Source organism: Mytilus californianus, unplaced genomic scaffold (genome assembly GCF_021869535.1).
Source record: "Mytilus californianus isolate M0D057914Y unplaced genomic scaffold, xbMytCali1.0.p SCAF_15, whole genome shotgun sequence".
Classification (NCBI taxonomy): Eukaryota; Metazoa; Mollusca; class Bivalvia; order Mytilida; family Mytilidae; genus Mytilus; species Mytilus californianus.
The window spans coordinates 24423719-24447546 of NW_026262637.1; the positions used below are offsets into that span (position 1 = coordinate 24423719).

At 32.3% G+C, this 23828-nt stretch overlaps 1 protein-coding gene across 1 annotated transcript in view; it reads left to right on the top strand.

Annotated features, from left to right (window-relative positions):
- LOC127726006 (uncharacterized) overlaps window positions 1–21598 on the top strand; it is a 158985-nt gene extending 137387 nt beyond the window's left edge. The window contains exons 8-24 of the mRNA XM_052233304.1: window positions 5832–5931; window positions 6490–6596; window positions 7311–7484; window positions 8093–8227; window positions 9617–9760; window positions 10827–11005; window positions 11363–11480; window positions 11815–11876; window positions 12602–12692; window positions 13182–13313; window positions 13623–13681; window positions 14556–14697; window positions 15433–15524; window positions 16248–16331; window positions 18423–18488; window positions 19182–19373; window positions 20656–21598. Coding sequence (XP_052089264.1) covers window positions 5832–5931; window positions 6490–6596; window positions 7311–7484; window positions 8093–8227; window positions 9617–9760; window positions 10827–11005; window positions 11363–11480; window positions 11815–11876; window positions 12602–12692; window positions 13182–13313; window positions 13623–13681; window positions 14556–14697; window positions 15433–15524; window positions 16248–16331; window positions 18423–18488; window positions 19182–19373; window positions 20656–21553 — 2775 coding nt within the window. The 3' untranslated portion in view covers window positions 21554–21598. The remainder of the gene's footprint in view (window positions 1–5831; window positions 5932–6489; window positions 6597–7310; window positions 7485–8092; window positions 8228–9616; window positions 9761–10826; window positions 11006–11362; window positions 11481–11814; window positions 11877–12601; window positions 12693–13181; window positions 13314–13622; window positions 13682–14555; window positions 14698–15432; window positions 15525–16247; window positions 16332–18422; window positions 18489–19181; window positions 19374–20655) is intronic.
- The last annotated feature ends 2230 nt before the right edge of the window (window positions 21599–23828 follow it).

Genomic DNA, 23828 nt, shown 5'->3' on the forward strand with positions numbered 1-23828 from the left:
TACCCTTTAGACACTTAATAACAATCTGTACGAATATTATAGACATATACCCTGCAGCCAATAAATGACCATGTCTACTGTGAAATAACATGTATCCGTCAGGGGTTAATTGCATAGTTTGACAATTAACCACAGACTAGTATTACTCCACATCCAGACTACTACGCAACCTGCCAACAGCTACGGGCCATTGTGTAACGATGGATGACCCCACTGAACTATATAAGATCCAGCTTTGGACTCGAAGGATAGATTCGTACAGATAGATTCCGACAGGAGATTCCGCCAAGGTCTCCCCCCTTGTGGGTAGGCTGGAATTAATTCACTAACCATCCGAATTACTCAGTCAGGACCGAACAGTTATACCACTATACGATCACGTGTCCGTGTGACGATATGAACATTCGAACAATTCAACTTTAGAGACAGTTTGTGAACAATCGAACATTTGAACTTTAGAAGCAGTCTTAACTTTGTAATTACATAATAAAATTATTTATCCACTTACTGACTTCATTACATAAGTCAAATTGGTGCCGTGTGACCAGGATCGACTTGGATTGGCTAAAACAACGCAAAGGAATATAAAACGTAAGAACTAAGTTACTTTCATTTTTTTCTTTATGGACAATCAAGATATTTCTATGTCAGTGCAAAAAGTAGAAATGGCTTTTCAAGGGATGGCACACATGTTAAGTACAGTTTTTAATTTTAAAGGGAGTGAGGCCGTATATTTAAAAGGCTTAAAATCAGAAGTTTGTTCACGAGCTGTGGTTCGCACGAATTTTTTTATTAGTATTTTTAGATATTGTAGGTCAATTTAAAAATTAAGAATACACTTTTTTTTTCAGAATGAAAGGTTATTTTTTTTGGTGTTATTTTTCATATGCTGTTATTCAATAGATAGGATAAATCATATATATGATTCTTAAAAAAAATAAAATGTTTTTTTGAAAGTTCGAAGCTAGTTTTTCGTTTAGAGTAAATATGTAAAAAAAAAAAAAAAAAAAACAAAAACTAAAATGTCTGATACTATAGCATTTTTTCGTATTTATGGTTTTTGGTCATATTATGGGTTGTTTTCTTGAAGATACATTCAATTATTCTAGAAAATATATATCTTACGTAAAATTAGTAGAGCACCGGTATATATGAAGGTTGATTTAGAACCTTTGGTAGATGAAGTTAAGGGTACATTGTGGGTTTATATGTTTGCGATGTTATAGCCATTGACGATTATGGTTTACGCAGTTGGGTAGTGTTTACGCACATTTGTTTAGAGAAAACAAATAGTCTATAATTTTAGATTCCAACCCCTTCTTCGGACGATTAACATAAGTGATGTTAACTAATTAAATGGTGCAAGTTGTTTTATGGTGTTAGATTACGCCTTATTTACATAAAATAAATGTTAATAGATAAAGAGAAGTATCTTCAGAAAATAGCACATTAAAGATAAATGTTGATATGTTTTGCCCTAAGGGATTTACAGTATTTTTGTGGTAGATCGATATTTGTAAAAAAAAAATGAGAGACATATGAACTTCATGACTAATGACAAAATCTAAGTGAAATATATAATTGATATTAAAGGAAATCTAGCATTAAAATAAAATTGATTTTTTTTTAACAATTATGAGGATAATTATCAGAAATTAAAATAAGAATAAGAAAATAATTAATTTAGTAGTAAAACAAAAAAAAATGAGTCTAAACAATGGGTTTTGTTCATAAATAAGCATAGAAAAAACTTTAAATTGTTTTGGTTTTTAAGAAATAAGTCAAGTTTTAAAAAAAAAATGAATGAATAAAATCTCAACATATATACATTCAGTCATAATGAAATGTATAAAAATGTTTTTGTTTTTAAGAAATAAGTCAAGTTTAAAAAAAAAAAAGAATGAATAAAATCTCAACATATATACATTCAGTCATAATGAATTGTATAAAAGGATAGGCAGTAGGTTGCTGATGTTTTAAAGCAAATTAAAATGATATATATAAAAAAGAAAGGAAAGATTATGATGAGGAAACTATAAACTTGTTTTGGAAAAACGTAATAGATTAAGGAGAAAGGCATTTTTTTTTCGCAATAGGAAATATAGAGTCAGTAACAAATTGCGCAAGACGTAGTTAAATTTTATCAATGTAATCTAAAATATTTTTAAGAGTGATGAGAATAAATTTGTGGACTATATTTAGCATTAAGATTAATTAATGAGAAACTAAAGTTAAAGACGTAAAAGTATTACAATTGGTAACAAAGTTACACATATAATTTTTAGTAATTTTTTTTATAGGTATCATGTAGGTGTAGGGGTTATATAAAATGATCGAAATGAACTTATTTGATTGTAAATTTGTAAATATGTTTCTTATGTCTTGTGAAAATAAACATATTTTTGTTTTTATTATGTAGGATTCTCAAAATTGTAGAAGTTGTATACTACAGTTTTTTCCCCTCTTTTGTTTTTTTGTTTTAACCAGATAATTCGATATTTAAGAGAACGTATTGATTTTACATAGGAATTGTTTTACAAAATGTTGCTAGGCTTGAATAACCCAGCGAACTAAAGGCGAGTGAACAAACTATCAATAATCTGATTGATAAATAAAAAAAGAAATAAGGGGAAGTTAACAAGTTTAAGTTTTTCCAAATTGAGATAAGTTTATCAGTGGGGTTTAGGTGCGATCTTCATTGGAATAGCCATATTTTTGTACTGTTAATTTGTTCAGAATATATCTTGGTTGGCCAAAAAGAAAGGTGTGAGTTTTGGTTCTAATGCCACGAACAATGGGTACAAAATGGTGTCTACGTGATTGGTTGGGACAGATGTTACTGATTCCAGAGAGATGTCTTCCTCTGCGCCATTGATCAAGGACGAAACTTAACCGGAGACCGATGTTAACAGTCTCGTGAGAAGGATGTACCCAGAGCTAGATGCGTCAACTACTTCGTAATGGGACTAGATTGTAAACCTTACAACGTTGATGACCGGATTTACTGGCAGACGATGACCAACACTTGTACAAAGAATTGCGCACTTTCCAGTAGTAGAGGAACAATATGCTATGATGGTGACGGGAAAAAGTATGCACAATATATACCCAAAAATTGAACTTTATGAACCATATGAACTCTATGTATCCAGATGTTGGACTTGCCGAATTTTATGAACTATAGATGTGTGGTGATGGTTACCGAAAACTTAACAAGGAACTTTTGAATTTAAAACAGCATAAATGAAGGAAGATTCTCGTATTTTACCGAACTTTCGTTCTTATTGCGATGAAAGGCATTTGTAACACAATGTGTGAGATAACAATGATTATCAAGGTGAATTCAAATATAACATAACTGAAACAAATACATTTACCCTTTAGACACTTAATAACAATCTGTACGAATATTATAGACATATACCCTGCAGCCAATAAATGACCATGTCTACTGTGAAATAACATGTATCCGTCAGGGGTTAATTGCATAGTTTGACAATTAACCACAGACTAGTATTACTCCACATCCAGACTACTACGCAACCTGCCAACAGCTACGGGCCATTGTGTAACGATGGATGACCCCACTGAACTATATAAGATCCAGCTTTGGACTCGAAGGATAGATTCGTACAGATAGATTCCGACAGGAGATTCCGCCAAGGTCTCCCCCCTTGTGGGTAGGCTGGAATTAATTCACTAACCATCCGAATTACTCAGTCAGGACCGAACAGTTATACCACTATACGATCACGTGTCCGTGTGACGATATGAACATTCGAACAATTCAACTTTAGAGACAGTTTGTGAACAATCGAACATTTGAACTTTAGAAGCAGTCTTAACTTTGTAATTACATAATAAAATTATTCAATAACACTGTATATATTGTGTTAGTCTGATGCGGTTTTCTGGATTAACCTTCATCAATAACATGGTTTACATTGTGTTAGTCTGATGCGGTTTTCTGGATTAACCTTCACCAATAACACTGTTTACATTGTGTTAGTCTGATGCGGTTTTCTGGATTAACCTTCATCAATAACACTGTTTACATTTTGTTAGTCTGATGCGGTTTTCTGGATTAACCTTCATCAATAACATTGTGTTAGTCTGATGCGGTTTTCTGGATTAACCTTTTGGTTTTCTTGATTAACCTTCATCAATAACACTGTATACATTGTGTTAGTCTGATGCGGTTTTCTGGATTAACCTTCATCAATAACACTATATACATTTTGTTAGTCTGATGCGGTTTTCTGGATTAACCTTCATCAATAACACTGTATACATTTTGTTAGTCTGATGCGGTTTTCTGGATTAACCTTCATCAATAACACTGATTACATTGTGTTAGTCTGATGCGGTTTTCTGGATTTACCTTCACCAATAACACTGTTTACATTGTGTTAGTCTGATGCGGTTTTCTGGATTAATCTTCATCAATAACACTGTTTACATTTTGTTAGTCTGATGCGGTTTTCTGGATTAACCTTCATCAATAACATTGTGTTAGTCTGATGCGGTTTTCTGGATTAACCTTTTGGTTTTCTGGATTAACCTTCATCAATAACACTGTATACATTGTGTTAGTCTGATGCGGTTTTCTGGATTAACCTTCATCAATAACACTGTATACATTTTGTTAGTCTGATGCGGTTTTCTGGATTAACCTTCATCAATAACACTGTATACATTTTGTTAGTCTAATACGGTTTTCTGGATTAACCTTCATCAATAACACTGTTTACATTTTGTTAGTCTGATGCGGTTTTCTGGATTAACCTTCATCAATAACACTGTTTACATTTTGTTAGTCTGATGCGGTTTTCTGGATTAACCTTCATCAATAACACTGTTTACATTTTGTTAGTCTGATGCGGTTTTCTGGATTAACCTTCATCAATAACACTTTATACATTTTGTTAGTCTGATGTGGTTTTCTGGATTAACCTTCATCAATAACACTGTATACATTTTGTTAGTCTGATGTGGTTTTCTGGATTAACCTTCATCAATAACACTTTATACATTGTGTTAGTCTGATGTGGTTTTCTGGATTAACCTTCACCAATAACACTGTATACATTGTGTTAGTCTGATGTGGTTTTCTGGATTAACCTTCATCAATAACACTGTATACATTTTGTTAGTCTGATGTTGTTTTCTGGATTAACCTTCATCAATAACACTGTTTACATTTTGTTAGTCTGATGTGGTTTTCTGGATTAACCTTCACCAATAACACTGTATACATTTTGTTAGTCTGATGTGGTTTTCTGGATTAACCTTCACAAATAACACTGTATACATTGTGTTAGTCTGATGCGGTTTTCTGGATTAACCTTCACCAATAACACTGTATACATTGTGTTAGTCTGATGCGGTTTTCTGGATTAACCTTCATCAATAACACTGTATACATTTTGTTAGTCTGATGCGGTTTTCTGGATTAACCTTCATCAATAACACTGTTTACATTTTGTTAGTCTGATGCGGTTTTCTGGATTAATCTTCATCAATAACACTGTTTACATTGTGTTAGTCTGATGTGGTTTTCTGGATTAACCTTCATCAATAACACTGTATACATTTTGTTAGTCTGATGCGGTTTTCTGGATTAACCTTCATCAATAACACTGTATACATTTTGTTAGTCTGATGCGGTTTTCTGGATTAACCTTCATCAATAACACTCAAACCTAAATATTTGAAAGCCAAGGATATATAAATACATAGAAACGTTAGAGATATATGACTAAGAGGGACATCAAAAGAACAGCGTCAAATGCTCTGAAATTCTAATTCACTTGTGTATTGTGTTATTTCAGGTTAGTTATAGCATGTCCTGGCAGAACACAACTCCTCTAATATCAGCCCATGACCGGGACAGTGGTACTGGGAAACAGGATATTGAATTTGCAGTGTACGGTAAGTGTTTAAATCAGTTAACTTCGAAGATTTGGAAGTCATATCAGTTCTGATCATTTTAATACAAAAAAGTATTGGCACCAATAACATTATGTTTTTCACACACATGACTAATCTGAAGACAAAAGTAAATTGCAAACAGTTTGTTATATATAATGATTTTGTAAACATTATGGTAATGTAATATTTTGTTGGATACGGGTATTTTTTTATGTTTAGACACCTTAAACTTTAAACCGATGAAAATTTGAACGCAGAAAGGACAAAACACTAGACCTTTTAAGTTCTGAAGATGCATAAAATAAGTGTATTTATCAAGAGTGTTAAAAAGAAAATATAGTTTATATATAAAGGATTGAAAATAAATGTTAAAAGTATGACACTCTTTTTTCAATTGTTTTATGCCTGTTACATTATAGCAATGTTGAAGGGTCGGCTTTCCCATTTACATGCAAAATAAGTATCATTAATAGCAAAAGAAATGTGACTTTTACCTTAATGATCAACAGATTGTTACATTAACTTTTGAAGATAAAAAAGCCTGCATTTAAATTTCAGATAATAATGACAAACGTGTTTTTGATCTAAATAGAAAAACAGGAGAAGTGAAACTTTTCAAGATATTTGACAGAGAACCTCAAAGTATATACAACTACAAGATAAAGGTATATCAAGACATTTGCACTTTTACTTTATGACAATTATTCAATGACCATATTTATATTTTAAAGTTTAGAAGTAAAACATGTGTAAATGAACCATGAAAACAAAAACAAACAAAAAACACTCATAACTATCAGTGCCAGGGAAGCAACCAACTTTTCTTTCTTATGACCAAATTTAAAGTCAAGTCAACGTGACAGAGAGGGTGTATTTGTCAAGGATTCAAAAAGACAAAATATTCTAGACCCATAAATGAAATAAACAACAGCTACTACATGTAATACACAAAATCAGCAAATAATGGAACCTTATATTATACAAAAAACAAAGTGGTAAAGTCAATTATGTTAACAAATACCAATAGTAACGCATATACGTTCCATGGGAAAGTCAGACACATAATCAAACACCCCATCTAACGAAAAAAAAACGTTATCTCAATTATAGAAAACAGTAAAATTTGAAACATATTTGTATAAACAAAGTATACCGTGATATCCTAACGAGTTATATCTAGTTGAACCAAACTATTACTGCGCTGATGATGATTCACCTTAGCTGTTAAAGTAGTTTTCTAAGCTGACTAAAATCGAACCAACAAATGGTATGAATAACGGTTCCGTGATCTGAATACTAACTTATAGTCAAATGATTTATTTATTTTTTTTCATAACTAGGAGCATATATTGATTTATTTGGTAGAATTTGTATTTTAGGTATATCAGACAAATGATCATCGCAGAAGTGCTACAGCAAATCTTAATATAATCGTATCAGATAAAAATGACAATAAACCAATATTTGACAAGTCAGAATACTATGCAAATGTGGATGAACACAGCAGTAAAGGGACCCTAGTTCTACGTGTTCATGCTTCAGATAAAGATATAGTATGTATTGAGCACAACGGCAGATAATAAATTGATTTTTTTTTATCTGCCCCACTATTAATTTCTACCAAGAACACCCACTTCTTCTGTTTTGTTAATTGTGTTGGGTAAATCAGGAGGCTAACTAACAACACAAGTATAATGAAATAGACAATTTATTCGAAGATATACTTCTATGTATGTGCACAAAATAAAGTTTAAATCGATAATAAACAAATTATAATCCTGCAAATATATCACGGGTGTATGACAATAAGGTAACAACTTTGTAGAAGCGCTTGACAGGTTCAACCCATATGAATAAAAGAACTATGGGGTATACATCAATAACCAAGAGACTTCCACATTTCAATCGGGCGTGGCTAAGTATTTATACATCCCGTAAACAAAACCTTTCAGAGTTTATCTTACTTCCATATTAGAGATGTCCATATGACCATAATGCTATACACTAGGGTTCTGCAAGAAATTCGTAACCACACGTTTCCCCTGTTAATGTAATCACGTAACTCATATAAATGAGTACATGGTTTTTATTTATCCTTCAAAAATATTCCTAAATAAATGTGTTTTATTATCATATCATTGATCGTGTTTTACCTTTTCAGGGAAATAACTCCGTGGTGAGATATTCCATAGAAACCATACAATCATTGTTTCAAATAAATGAAAATTCTGGGGAAATACTGGTAGCTAACTCAGAAAAGTTAGACAGAGAAGTAAACGAAATATTTATTTTAAACGTAAGTATAAAAAGTAGCAATTGAAATTTGAAGTGTTGTTTTCGCTTTTTGTCCCCCGCGCAACGGGTTGCGGGGGACATAGAAATACCGGGCGTTCGTCAGCCCGTCATCCGTTCATCCGTCCGTCCGTCCGGTCTTGTTAGCGCTCTTACGTGTACAATTCTTGCTAGATTTTTATGAAACTTATATCATAGGTTTATATCAGCAATGTCTTGGACGAGTTCGAAAATTAGTGCAGATCAATGATTTTTAAAAATGTTATGCCCCTCGGAAACATTAATTATATGGAACATTGCATCGTTAGCGCTCTCATTATTTCAATTCTTGCCAGATTTTTATTAAACTTATATCATAGGTTTATATTAGCAATGTCTTGGACAAGTTCGAAAATCAGTGCCGATCAATTATTTCTAAAAGAGTTATTGCCCTTGGAAATATTGATTATATTGAACATTGCATTGTTAGCGCTCTCATATGTCTTGGACGAGTTCGAAAATTAGTGCCGATCAATGATTTTTAAAAATGTTATGCCCCTTGGAAACATTAATTATATGGAAAATTGCATCGGTAGCGCTCTCATGTGTACAATTCTTGCCAGATTTTTATTAATCTTAAATCATAGGTTTATATCAGCAATGTCTTTGACGAGTTCGAAAATTAGTGCCGATCAATAATTTTTAAAAGAGTTATGCGAAAATATTAATTATATGGAAAATTGCCTTATGAGCGCTCTAATGTGTACAATTCTTGCCAGATTTTTATGAAATTTATAGTATAGGTTTATATCATCAATGTCTTTGACGAGTTCAAAAATCAGTGCAGATCAATTATTTTTAAAAGAGTTATTGCCCTTGGAAATATTGATTATATTGAACATTGCATTGTTAGCGCTCTCATGTGTTCAATTCTTGCCAGAATTTTATGAAACTTATATCATAAGTTTATATCAGCAATGTCTTTGACACTTTCGAAAATAAGTTCTGATCAAATATTTTTAACGAGTTATGCCCCTCTGAAATATTAATTATAATGGAAATCACATTGCATTTGCTCTGAATTCTTCATTTCTCTAAGATATTAATAAAAAGTTTTAAAGAACAAAAACAGAGCTTTTTTTAGTTATTGCCCTTGTACCTTGGATAGATAAAATATGTGCAATTTACGCGGGGGACATAGGAACTCTGTTCTTTTATTTGCAAGATATCAATAGGGTAGTGAGTAATTTGAAAACTTCATCGAAGATTTAGTCAGTGACCACAATGCAAAAAAAAACCAAAAAAAAACCACACAAACAATAGTCAAAACATTATTAAACAGAAAAAATAAATTGCACCAATATCCTCCCACATCAAAATTTTAATTTTGAAATCACGTATTTTATATTTCCAGATTAAAGCTACTGATTCGAAGATAAAAGACTTTAATGACCAAGCAAAAGTTATTATTAATATCTTAGACAAGAATGATAATGGTCCAGTCTTTACGCAAAATAGTTATTACTTTAACTCAACAGGAACGAGCATTATAGGACAGGTATTACTTCGTTTACCGTAAAGAAATACAAAATATATTAATGCAGTTTTACTGCAACGCTGTTCGGTTGTAAAATCTTAAAAGTACTATTGTTATGTTGATTTCCCTTTTATAATTTTTTCCTTATACAAGCCGAAGGTAAAGCAAAACAAGGAATGTTGTGATCATTTTTGCAATTTCTCTATCTAGAGTACAGATAAATGTATTTGGATGCAACGGTTTAATTATGCGTCCAATTCTGATAATATACCTACTTTTAATGATTTTTGAAGGCAAATAGGTAAGACTCTTAGTTATAAAAATAGTGAGTTTTAAAAATGATAAGAAAAAATAAAGATGATTTGCATTGAGAAACAACACGTTTGTTCGCAGAATGTGGGGTTAATTTTGAAAGAATTAAGCTTATAGAAATAAGAAGATGTGGTATGAGTGCTTACCATGTTCTGCTATATGTATGATTATCTTACCTTCTATAGATTTATGGGGATATGATTGGTTAATCGACTACACGTGGTTACCATGCATATATATTTCATATAGGGTGTCCTAAAAAATACATGGTTAGTTACCATATACGGTAAGCAACCATATGGGGTTAGTAAGGGGTTACTTCCCTTTTAAAACAAAAATGACATCTGAAAGGTTTAAACAGACGAAAAAACTAGTAATAAACGATTGAAATACATTCATAAAACAAATTTAAAGCTAACACGTTGTTATTGTTGGCATTTGTTGTTTGTATAGACAAATGGAAGTAGGTTCTTAAGCATGTTAAAATTAAGTATTGAAGTCTTTTAAATCACTTTGATAGGCCGCTAGTCTTAATACCACATGGGAAGATAGTCGGTAAGATAAATTCGTTACACGGTGTGCTAGTGACCTAATACGGTATATATGGGGTCAGTAAATTCCATATGGGGATTCGAGCTTCGCTCTCACCCCATATGGAATTTACTCACCCCATATATATCGTATTAGGTCACTAACACACCATGTAACTAATATTATATGATTATGTCAGAGAGAGTAACGAGTTGTAAGAATACATGCCTTTTACATTTGTAAGGTTGTAGCTACCGATGGAGACAAAGAAGATAATGGTAAAGTAGTGTATCATTTGGAATCTGTACAACATAACATTAACTTAGATACTGACACTGGAAGAATAACAATGATTGGTCAACTTCTAGCTGATACTATTTTTAGAGTAAAAGCATGTGATTCAGCGAAGATCGTCAGTAGCAGGCAAGTAGTTCTAATGAATTGGACTGCACTCAGTTGTTATATGCCGATTATTATCCTTAGTAGGAATTAAACAATTTTCTGAATTAAGGAATATTAGAGATATTGCAAATAATGTGATGTCATGTAACTATGTGAAAAAATGCATAAAGGTACTTGTAAGTTTACATTGTACTTGAAATTGTAGACGACACACCGACTGTTATATAGAATGAGACTTATAAATATGTTATTTAGCATAAACCAATGTGGACAGATTAACTATGTATTATGCAAACTTTTAATATATTAAAATCTTGTGTTGAAAAAAAAACAAAATATTTAGACAAATATCAAAAGTATTTCTAATCATATTTTTAGAAGATGCACATTTGCACAAGTTTTCATTCATGCTGGAATGGTACAAGTGAATAGTTATAATTTGACGGCAACTGTTATGGAAAATGTAATGGTCGGATCGTATGTCAGTAATATTGAGGTATGAACATTATGCCATACTATCTGTTAAAGTTTAGAATTATAAAGTATCAGAACCTGGTTATTTGCGTTTTCTGATCCGAGGGTTTATAAAATATTTTTGTTTGTTTGTTATTTGTAACTTTAAAACATACTTTGTTGGCTCTTTGACACATTCCCCATTGCCATTCTCAATTCTATTATACTTTAGAAAATAATAACATTTGTTTCTATGGATCTCCTTCCCAAGAAACACATTTTTTAACTTTATTTGATACGACTGATTTTCGGTAGCACTATATTTGTTGAAATTATAAATAAATTTATACTATATTATATATTTTTCGTTATTTCAGATTCCTGGTGATAGATACGAAATCATCAATAAAAATGTTCCTTTTACAATAGATATTTCAAGGTAAAATTAACGTGTAGACCCTTTGTTAGAATTTCATCAAGGGACCTTTATTGTCTTTGATTTTCAATGTTTTCATAGTTTTCTACCTATTGACTAGATTCAAAATGAAAATGAAAATAGCATGAAAAAAATGAAAACAACATTTTTATAAATTCCATGCATCTGAAGCGCTTTTCTGGATTTACTTTCATCAGGAACGACCAAAGCCGAATGTTTGAAAGCCAAGGGTATAAAAACAGAAACAGTTGAGCTATATGACCAAAAATGACCTAAAAATAGCCACAACCATCTTTGTCTGTGGGAGTTGAAACCTTATTCTCGTACATGTATATTATATTCAACTATTTAATTAATACGAAAGGAAACAACTATTGTATTTTAAATCGTAAATATTGTTGCACTGACGTTTCTTTGGTGGACTTTTAAAAATATAATCGATGAATTGTCAGAAGAAATCGTTTGAATTAAGACAAAAAATATCGGGGAAATGGGATCGTACTCATTTCTCAATCTTACAGATATGTTTACCTCTATATGTTGTCGTATTTTCCATTAATTTATGACAAAAAGTTTAATGAAATGCATGCATATACCATAATTCAAGTACTTTCCGAAATTATTCGTTGATGTTGAATGTGATATTAAGTCATGGAAATAAGAATTTACACTTAAAGATTTATCAAGTTAAGCATTTGTTTTTAGTATTGTATCTTATCTTTTAATAGTGGAATTGTCAGAACACGATCGTTATTGGACTTTGACGAGGGAAAACAACATTTTGACTTTACAATACATGTACTTAATAAAGAGAAAGCTGTGAGTTGTATTAAATACGTACATGGTTTTTTTTTTTAAATTCTTTTTGTGTGTAAAGTTTGCTGAAAACGTATTCTTTCATCATGTTTTCCCACCATGACCCTTTTCCAAAGAGCTTCCAATTTTTCTAGAATTCCCATTTCGACAGCTTGGTGTGTGCAGTTGAGGTTCTAACAACATTTTAATTGTTGTTGGTCCGATGAACTTTGTGCTATTGCTAATGTATTAAATTTGTCTCCATGAACCATGTATAAGGATGACTAATATTTCAAATGTATGGATATGAGTAGTGTAGTATGATACACACTCTTTAAGTTTTAAATTCCGTTGGTGTTTAACAACTTTAGGATTATGACCTTTCAGGTTAAATAAATTTAGATGAAATTGGCCAAATCCCATTGTTGACAAAATACATTCTACTTAAACTCTTACACATAATCTTCAAAATGCAAATTAATTCGACGTGATATATGTTATTATACATTTTAGATGATTGCAACAGTTCGATTGACTGTTGAAGTTCTGGATACAAATGACAATTCACCAGACTTTTCTCAACAGCTTTACACATTTGCCTTACCAGAAGATGTGACGGTTGATACTGTTATTGGAGTTATAAAGGTAGGTCAAATGATTTGATTGACCACAAGTGGCTGGATATTTATCCTCCTCGTATTCTTTATTTCATTAAAAAGTTATAATTAGCTAAGTCAGCAGATAATTCTTTTGACGATTTTAGGTATTGTCCTTTGTTTTATGAACAAATCAGATTTCTTGAATTTCTATTGATGATTTATACACAGGTTATACGTTTTAAAGGCCGACAGAATTGTTGATAAAGTACATTATAAGTAATATAACGTGATCGGTTCAGATCATGCTACTATTACATGTAAAAAGTAATAATAATTCTCTTTTTTTTTCAAATAGGCTACAGATAAAGACAGTGGAAATAATTCTGCAATTCAATATTCCTTACAGAGCAGCATGTATGTACATGTATTGGTTCTATTGCAAACAGTGCATGGTCTCACTTTCGTAATATTTCCTTTGAATTGTTTTAGTTACAAGTACACAACAAAGGAAATCAAATTGAAAAATTTAGCGTTGTTTGTGTTAAAATATCCGAAGTTCATTTTAACTTCTTTTTTTTTCAAAAGGAATAACATAAAATAAGGAGATGTGCTATGTTGCCAATGAGACACAAAAACACAATCTGAATGAAGCGGATTTAAGCATGTATGGGTCATCTTACGATCTTCAACACTGAGCAAAATCCATATCGTATAGTAAGCTTTAAAAGGCCATGACATGACCAGATGACAATTTAAACGAAAAAAATCATTTTGAGGTGTAGACTTATGATGCACACTGTTCCACGCTGTTTGTTGATAATGCAGACCATGGTACCAGTTTCTGTTGTCGATTTGTTGCAACATCATTGTTGTAAGTTTTAAGTACCAGCTATTTCAGGCGAATTTAGTCGATTCATAATCATTTATTAGGAAGAACATGCATGAAGATTGATCAAAGTTTTGATTTTTTTTCACATCTTATTATCATATAGATCGAAGGAAAAAATGTGTTATAATTGGTACCAGATAAACTAAAAAAGAATAAATATGTCATGTGAACATGGGGCCGTCTTGACCTTGTTATAGGGTATGAATGATTCGTTCATTGTTGAAGACCCTACATCAACTGTCAAGATGAAGAACAGGAATAAAAGCCCTGTTCATTGATAATTTTCTATGTTTTCTATGTATTGTGTGCGATTTTGTCCCATGTACATTTACTCCATATCCTTTCATTTTCCATGTGAACATATATCAGTTTAAAGAAAAATATACGATCTGTTTCCAGTGACTCGACAACATTTTCAGTAGATTCAGTTGGTAATATCAAAATGAAGGATTCGCATAATGATATGAAAAGTTTGTATCAGATTAGCGTGGTAGCATCTGATGGCGGTGTTCCTCAGTTAAGATCCTTCGCTCAAATATTGGTAAGTGATGCCGTTTTTTTGCATGGTGCTGATACATTGATTTTACAGTAATAATTTTTTATGATTGATATTCCTTTTTGATTTAAAATATGAGCGGAAAGAATGAAAATAACAACATTAATCAATGTAACAGCAACCTAACCTCGCAACAGGATTTCAAAAGACAACATTCAAAGATAAATGTTTGACAATTATTTATCTTTAAGATGCCTTATATTTTAAGGGGAAAAAAGCGCTAAAAGAAGTTTTCAATTGCTTAGATCAGTATATGTGATATTTGTTATTTAAACAAATCAGTCGTTATGAATTTTGAATTCAAACCTCCATTTTGGTCGAAACGGATTTTTTTTAATGCCAGTGGATGAAATTGTACAGTTTGGCAAAGGTATTGAAAGCATTCTTTTCAAATATTTTCCTTATACGATAAATTCAGTACTGTATGGACTTTCGGTACCGGTTACTCAAGAACTTTTTTTTTTAGGAAATTCCGTATTTATAATTTTAAACCTTCTGATCACTTTATTTAATGACTAGCCAGACATGTATTTACCATAAACGAAGTGTCTTAAAAGTAATGCATTTTCATAAAGAATGTATCTGATAATTTACTGATTTGTATGCATCATACATTATGTATGAGAAGCCAGAACAGTGTTCTAACAAAATATGATACATGTATCTTCATGATCTGAAGTGTATTTCTCGTTACTTATCTACGATTATTTTTTTTTTCAGATAACACGGGTTAGTATAGTCGGATCACAAATAAAGTTTGGTACACCATTAGAGGAGAAAAAATTAAAAGAAAAAAAAGATGAACTTGAGAGGTTTGCAAAAATAATACACTGTACATTTTTTTCAACGCATCACATTTAGAAATAGATATCGCAACTAGACATGAATAAATGAGATGTATCAAAGATATTAAGTGAGATGCGCAGTATATTAAGAATAATGCAAAGAGGTTTTTTCATCGTTTTCTATTCTTTTCTAATATTTGTCATCAAAAGTAGTTTTGTTGTGTAAAATCTCTATCAAAGATATATGGCTTATAATTTGGTACGCCAGACACGCGTTGAAGAGCATTTTAAACGAAAATATCAAAAACGTTGTGCCAAGTACGACTATGGCAATCTATTCCTATGTGTAATAAAACCTTAGTGTTTTAAATAATTCGACATTTTATAATCAGTAAAGGACTTTAATGAAAATGTAAATATATCAATGATATTTCATGTCAATACAAAGGTGCTGACTACTCGGATGGTTGTGCCCTCGTGGACAAAACGTCAAGCAGTGACATCGACCTAGTGGTTGTTAAAACTCATCAAAGATACAAGCCTTATGGTTTGGTGCGACAGACGCGTTTTCCGTATACATATGACTCATCAGCGACGCTCGGATCAGTTAGAAATTCAAATTGAATACGAAGTTGAAGGGCACTGGTGTGATATAGATAATTTCCATCAACCTCTAGATTTACTCAGAGACAATTTTCAGTGGGATCAGTGGTATTTTAAATTTGATTTTTTTTCTCTTCCAATTTACAGGCAAATTGGTGCTATACTGAAGATCAAAGCTCATATAGAGGGAGTAAAGGGTGTAAAACTAAAGAATCAAAATCAACAAACAAGGTAAATGGTTGAATACATGTATATAGATAAACCATTGTAAATTGTTATGTGGTACAATAACATAATAATAATGCATCAACACACGTGTAAGTTAAACAGCCTTTTAGGGGCCTGTAATTCACTGGTTGTTGTTTGTTGCTGTATATCATATTTGTTTTTCGTTCAGTAATTTGTACATAAATCAGGCCGTTAGTTTTCTCGTTTGAATTGTTTAAAATTTGTCATTTCGGGGCCTTTTATAGCTGACTTTGCGGTATGGGTTTTACTCATTGTTGAAGGCCGTACGGTGACCTATAGTTGTTAATTTCTGTGTCATTTGGTCTCTTGTGGAGAGTTGTTTCATTGGCATTCATACCACATCTTCTTATTTTTATGTTGTCTTCTTTATGGTTGATTAATGTATGTTTCCTTACGTCCAGTAGCAAATAGTTCATACATTTTCAGGAGGAGCGCAAATTAGGAAGAAAGATAAGAAGTTAGCAATATCCTTTAACTTTACGTTCCGCTATATAGATGATGTTCTCTCACTAAATAATACAAAATTTGGTGACTATGTTGAACGAATCTATCCCATCGAACTAGAGATAAAGGATACTACAGATACAGTTAAATCTGCCTCATATCTTGACTTACATCTAGAAATTGACAATGAGGGTCGGTTGAAAAAAAAACTTTACGACAAAAGAGATGATTTCAGCTTCCCAATTGTGAACTTTCCATTTCTATGTAGCAACATTCCAGCAGCGCCTGTATACGGAGTATATATCTCCCAATTGATACGATATTCCCGGGCTTGTATTTCCTATCATGATTTCCTTGATAGAGGATTGCTGCTCACAAGGAAGCTATTAAACCAAGAGTTCCAAATGGTGAAGTTGAAATCATCCCTTCGTAAATTTTACGGACGCCGTCACGAGTTGGTTGACCGTTATGGAATAACCGTTTCACAGATGATATCGGATATGTTCCTTATGTCGTAACTACAATACCCTTCCCTTTTCACGAATGTGACCTACCGAATTAGACTATTTACCGGATTTATAATAATAACATAAGCAACACGACGGGTGCCACATGTGGAGCAGGATCTGCTTACCCTTCCGGAGCACCTGAGATCACCCCCAGTTTTTGGTGGGGTTCGTGTTGCTTAGTCTTTAGTTTTCTATGTTGTGTCATCTGTACTATTATTTGTCTGTTTGTCTTTTTATTTTTTGCAATGGCGTTGTCAGTTTGTTTTCGATCTATGAGTTGGACAGTCTTTCTGGTATCTTTCGTCCCTCTTTTTTAACATCAAATACAATAGGTAAGTTCTGTAAGATAGGCGTTTGGCCGGTTTTAAAGGGCGGAAAATTATTACTTCCAATGGAAAATAATGCAATGTCGGATAGGGACAGAAATTTTGTCTAACTTGCCACCTACGGAGATGCGGATCCAGGGGCCCCAAACTAGACAACGTTTGGAATTGAACAGGTAAAAAGTCTGCACTAACCATAAATGTAGCTCAATAAGGGGGTGGGCACCCTGCACTAAGTCCGCCTCTGCTACGGGCCCCACATAGAGTTGTTGCAAGGGTTCCGTAACGTCCAGAGAGCGTCGACCTCCCTCTACATAAGAAAATCGATTTCAACGTCCCCGTTCCAGACGGGGTAGCGAATTTTCCTGCACAGTAAGACTAACGCCCTATTTTGGCATGGGTTTACTGCCGTTCGGATGAAGACCAAGTGATTACAGTATTTCGTTACCCCTGTCAAACCTTTAAGGGTATTATTTATGAAAAATGTACTTTTACACGTGTAGTACATCAAATTTACCTAGAAAAAAATCATTAAATAACCTTTCCCACTAACTTGTCTGCTGTTTGAATATGTAAATGCACGTGTATTCACAGGGTTTTTGAATGACTGTACTTTTTTTTATTATGAAGTTCTATAGACATTGTTTTTACCCAATTCAGAGGAAAATGCATTTTAAAAACTTTTTTTTTTTATCTTGAATTCATTATATATATATCCCTGTTTTCAGAGTCATGAAATAAACTACATTGTCTTTATTCCTTTTATACTTATGGTGTAAACATTGTATTTCATCTAGGTCTTACATGTATATTTCTGGGAAATACAACAATGAAACAACCATTTCTACCTCCGTATTGAGAGTGTAAGTATGCAAAACTGTTATAACTAAATGCATTTTTGAATAACTTTTTTTCCATTTTTACACAAATGGAAAACATGCAGTCTAAAAGGCGGGATATAGAAATACGATAAAAAACGTCATGTTCTTAACAAATATGCACCATTCCAATAGAAGTTATGGGTGGAATTAGCGTTCGTAAATTTGCAGATATTGAACTTTCCCTTTATTTTTTGAAAACTCAAATGTACTCCGTTAGTATTAAAAAATTACAATTATCCAATGAATAGACAAAACAAACATGAATAATAAATATACTTTATACTAATTTATTTAAATGATGATAATCATACTTAAATTAGATTGTTTCTCTAAAAAAACACAAAATAAGTTGATAAGGCGTAAACAAATAAAAAAAATCAGTTTTTATAATTATTCCCTGTACCTTAATATACTTTTAGGCAATATAAAAGCAAGAGTTTGAAACAAATTTTTGATATTATTAAACTATTGACATTGCAGTATCGGATGTGTTGTTTTCTTTTGAAAAAATATGCTTGAAGGGTACAAGTTTACTATTTTCTGCTCTTTGGTCGGGTTGTTATTTGTTGTTATTTGTTGGAATATGTGTTGTATGAAATATAATTGATAATATCAGATTAAAAAAAGCTTTAATGCCTTTTGTCCTAAATAACAAATGTTATATTTATACTACAGTATGATATTGGAACATATGTCAGAAATCCAAGCTTTATTTGGGAACCAGAGGACAGTATACCTACCTAGCCTTCATAGGGAGGGTATTCGTGCTGTAGAAATTGCTTTAATTGCCATTAGTGGTGTGATATTTATTTCCAGTATTATTATCATCATCGTTGTTCGGAAGCAATGGGCACTCTACAGTATCAAGTAAGTAACTTAAATGTACAGATACTACTTTTAAGTAGGTTTGATGTATTAGATCAGACAACAATACTTGAGTGATCATCTAAGGTAGTATGGGAGTATATAAATTGTGGTGGTCATCTTGGACTTAAAATGATTGCTAGAGGGTTTTTTTTAGAAATAGAATATTTTGAAGACATTTGTATTATATATATACGTTTTTTTTTTATTCTGTGACAATGTTTTTACTGAAAGATAAAAACAATATAGAAATTAGTCAAACATTTCAAGTAATTGATTTATTGGTGGGAGAGGATGATTGTAAAATTATAAAACATTTACAATTAACATTGTTTTTGAAATGAGGTGGTATGAAAAGAGCCATTAGTTGCCCCAACACAAAATAGTAAATATTCAAGCATTTGAAAATTATATTAATTTTATTGATAGACGAACAGATTGATTTAATATTGACACTTATATGAAGAAAGGTCACTATGATGTCATGAACATGTCGGAATGACAATTTAAATCTAAAATTGCCATTTCATACGTACCTTCTGTACAAAATAGGTATGAGCCAAGGCCTAATCCCAAAAAATATTTTTTTATTAGTATAATACATCTTGAAACACGTATATATTGTGTAAAATTCATCTTGTATGTTAGTAAAATACATCTTGTAGGAAAATATCACTTTAAGGGAAGTCTTGCCTCGTGACAAGATCTAAAAACGAGGTTATTTTGGGAGTTGGTTTATTAAAAATCATACCTTCTCCATTACCTTTTTTATTAGTTAGCCAAAATGAAATGCCGTCTCGCAATATCTTAATTTTATAAACTTGTTTAATAATGTTATGTTCTTTAATTCACAACTTTTCTGAAACTTTACTGGACTTGTGAAGTTTATTTAGTCAATAAATATCTTAGGTGTACGTCAATGAAGCAGCAACTTAGTGACTCAAAAAAGACATATATACCGTAGTTCAACTTCGGTCTTAAACAATAAACAAGTGTTAGTCAAATATGGCAGGCTCTAAATCACTTCGCATCAAAAAAAGATATGAATAATTTTTAAAAATACTGTTGAAATATGTCATCAGCATAAAAATCTTAAATAACAAAAACATAAAGATATAACAAAAATAACGACATACGAGTTTCCGGGCTTAGAACAGGTAGTGAGGTACACGAAGAAGCAAGCTAAAATCGCAACCCTTCCTCCAGTTTGTGACTTTTGTACACTATATGTATACTTTTGATTTCTTGTTTTATACATAAACGTGTGTTTTTTTCTTGATTCCAGACAACAGAAATTTGACAGGCTTCATAGTAATTTGATTCGTAAAAGTTCGTTATATGAATCACAGGAAATAAAGGTTCGGCTTGACGACGAAACTTCTGACTATGCTGGCTCACTTAATACACAGGAAGGGGAAATTAGCCAAAGCAGTAACGCGACGTCTCTTGATGCTACAGCTTTTTCTAATCCTGTTTACGAAAGTATGCACAAAACTACAATGACAATATCACCATCAACGGTTGCAGCCACAAACGAAGCATTGGAAAGTCTACAAGACTTGGCAGAAAGACTAAATATAGAAGATAAACCAGTGAATGTAGACGGTACGTTAGATGAACACTCCGAACAAACCTTTGTGAAAAGTGCAGATGGTACCCAAATTGTAACATCTGTAGAGACATACGATGATATAGATATGAGTGGATATAGTAACTTTGAAATCAATGAACAAGGCAATATAACTCATATTGATTCAACTAACCTAATGAAATTCGAATCAGATCAGTCATTATTTGATCAAGATGCTGAAAACGGAGAACACAAATACGAAGATCATGAAAATGAACCAAATATTGACTATAATGACAAACAAGTTCGGTTCTCTTCCATTGTTCTGGACACTGAAGACGACGTATTCAAGCCACTGAAGGAGGAAACAATAACTCCAGCACATTTTGAGTATGATAGTGATCGTGATGACAGGGAAAGTATGGGTAGCTCCTTTCCTGATCTCTCTAAACTTATGAACCACTACTCTGACGAAACAGATAGGGCTGATGAAGAAATTCATTCACCAATCGACTTCTTGAAAGCTGATGAAATCCGACGAACTCCGACCGATAATGGGACATTTCACTTTGGATTCGGAGCATCAAAACAGGATGAAATTACAAAGTTTTGATTTAATCTTTCGGATAAAAAATAGAATAAATTATATAAAATTTTAGTTATTGTATTACATACATGTATCTATATATTAGGCATTCCGTCATCTGTGTTACAACCCTCCATGAAGCCTATAAGGAAAGGCATCACTTTTATGAAATTTGATTTTGTAATTATACCCCCACGTTAAAAGTAGCGAAGGGTATAATGTTTTTGACCCGTCCGTCCGTCCGTCAGTCAGTCCGTCAGAACGTTACGAAAATTACGATTCAATTTTTTTTCTAGGAGTTATGCCCCTTTGAACTTAGAATTTTGGCCAAATTATACTACCGCAACAGTTTGTAATCGCAACTCCTCTGAAACCACACAACAGAATTTCATGAAACTTTGTAGTTAATGAGGACATAATATGTAAATGTGCATATCCACAAGAAAATTTGTATCATTTGACTTTTGTAGAGTTATGAGTCTTTGAACTTAGGATATGTTAATATGAATTTTAACTGTATTTTCTGGTGAGATTTTGTTTGTCCAGTGACAATGTTGGGGCGTGGGGTATGTGAGCGCGCTCACAAAGGTTCTTTAATTCAGAATGTTAAATATCGGCATTTTTGCAAAAAAAAAATTTATTTGTATGAACCTTTTTTGCGAAGTTTATGAACATTTACTTATATAACACATAAAAAATTTGTAAAAAACAGAACAGTTAGATATCTTAATCCGTCCTTTGGCTACAAAGACCTGGTAAACTTGTGGTCTGTACACTGTACATATTTGCAATCTCTAAGATTCTTTAAGTGACTAAACGAACAGTATTAGAAGGTACTAAGATTATTCTATAAACAGAGATATAAGTAATAATTCATTTTCATGTGCACGACATGTCTCGAAAAACCATCATCATGAGCCTGCGAGACCAAGAGTTTTAGAATGCGAAATACATAGAATAAATAAAAGCATTAGAACCAAAAAGGGGATAACAGAAAATCCAAAATCGTCAAACTACGGAGTTACAACCTTAATTTTAGATTCAATACGGAAGTGCTGGCTTTTGGTGAGTGGTACCCTTGGAAACTGGCAGATCATAAGCAGTAGCACAGACCCAGTTCAGAGAATAGATATGTATGGTCCTGTTTGATATTTTTTCCGTGCAAGACTCGTCTTTCTCGAATAGCATGCATCTTGTTCGCTTGAGACGAACGTAAATGCATAATTTATTTACCATTCTAAAAATGACCAGATTCGTCTTTGGTCAACTTTGCCTGAGGATATTGAAACCTCACTTATGTGCAATGAAATTATTTATTAACTTAAAATTTACAATAAATTCAATTTACAATGCCGGTTCGGAAGCACAATCTACTGGGTGGGTGGTGAACTAAAACTATATTTTACATTCACTTCATTTGAACTTTGGTGGATAGTTGTCTCATTGGCAATCATACCACATCTCCTTATTTTTAAATCAAAGGACTTATACTTGGTATGAATCAATCGAGTTTAAGCTCACTATTGCGTTAATGTCGTTATAATGTATCTTATCCGACCTCCTTTCAATTTACTTTGTGTTAATTTCATATTTTCATATTTGATTTGATTAAAGTAATATTATTTTCTATGAATACAAGATGTAATGTATACGACAATGAGGCAGCAATCCGACAACACTAAATGACAAAATGAATTCTAGAGACTGCCCTCAAGTGATTGTATGTTGTAAATCGGTTGTAATCTAGGAACTGAACATTTTTTATAGAAGATCTACCACCAAAACTAAGTTCCCCATAGGGCAAAAATCAATAAGACAAATCTACAGACGATCATCGACAATGACCCTTATTTGTAACGGGTACATAAACATTGGCGGTGTGAACTTGTTCATGAGAACTCAACCCCACTCTTAATCTAAATCAGTAAATAACAAAAAGAGAAGAATCATTAGATAATATACCTCGAAACCAGAAAGATCAGTCCAGAAAAAAAAACCGCTTAAATCAATGTTACCGGTATAATTGACAATAAAAAAGCGTGAATAAATACAACAGTTGTAAATAAAACTGTAATATAGAATGCTCCCTTTTTCTAAAAGTAAACTCAAAAGTACTCAAACTGCTGGCAAATCAGTCATGTCGTTCTACGTTATAACTAATATCAGACCGGTTTATATATTACACATTTTTTGTTTATTTTACAGAGTGAATTTCTGTTATTTTTTTTTTCTATCGCAAGTGGTCATAGACAAATATATTATATGTCGATAACAAGCGATTTTCGCGATCATTAAAACAATT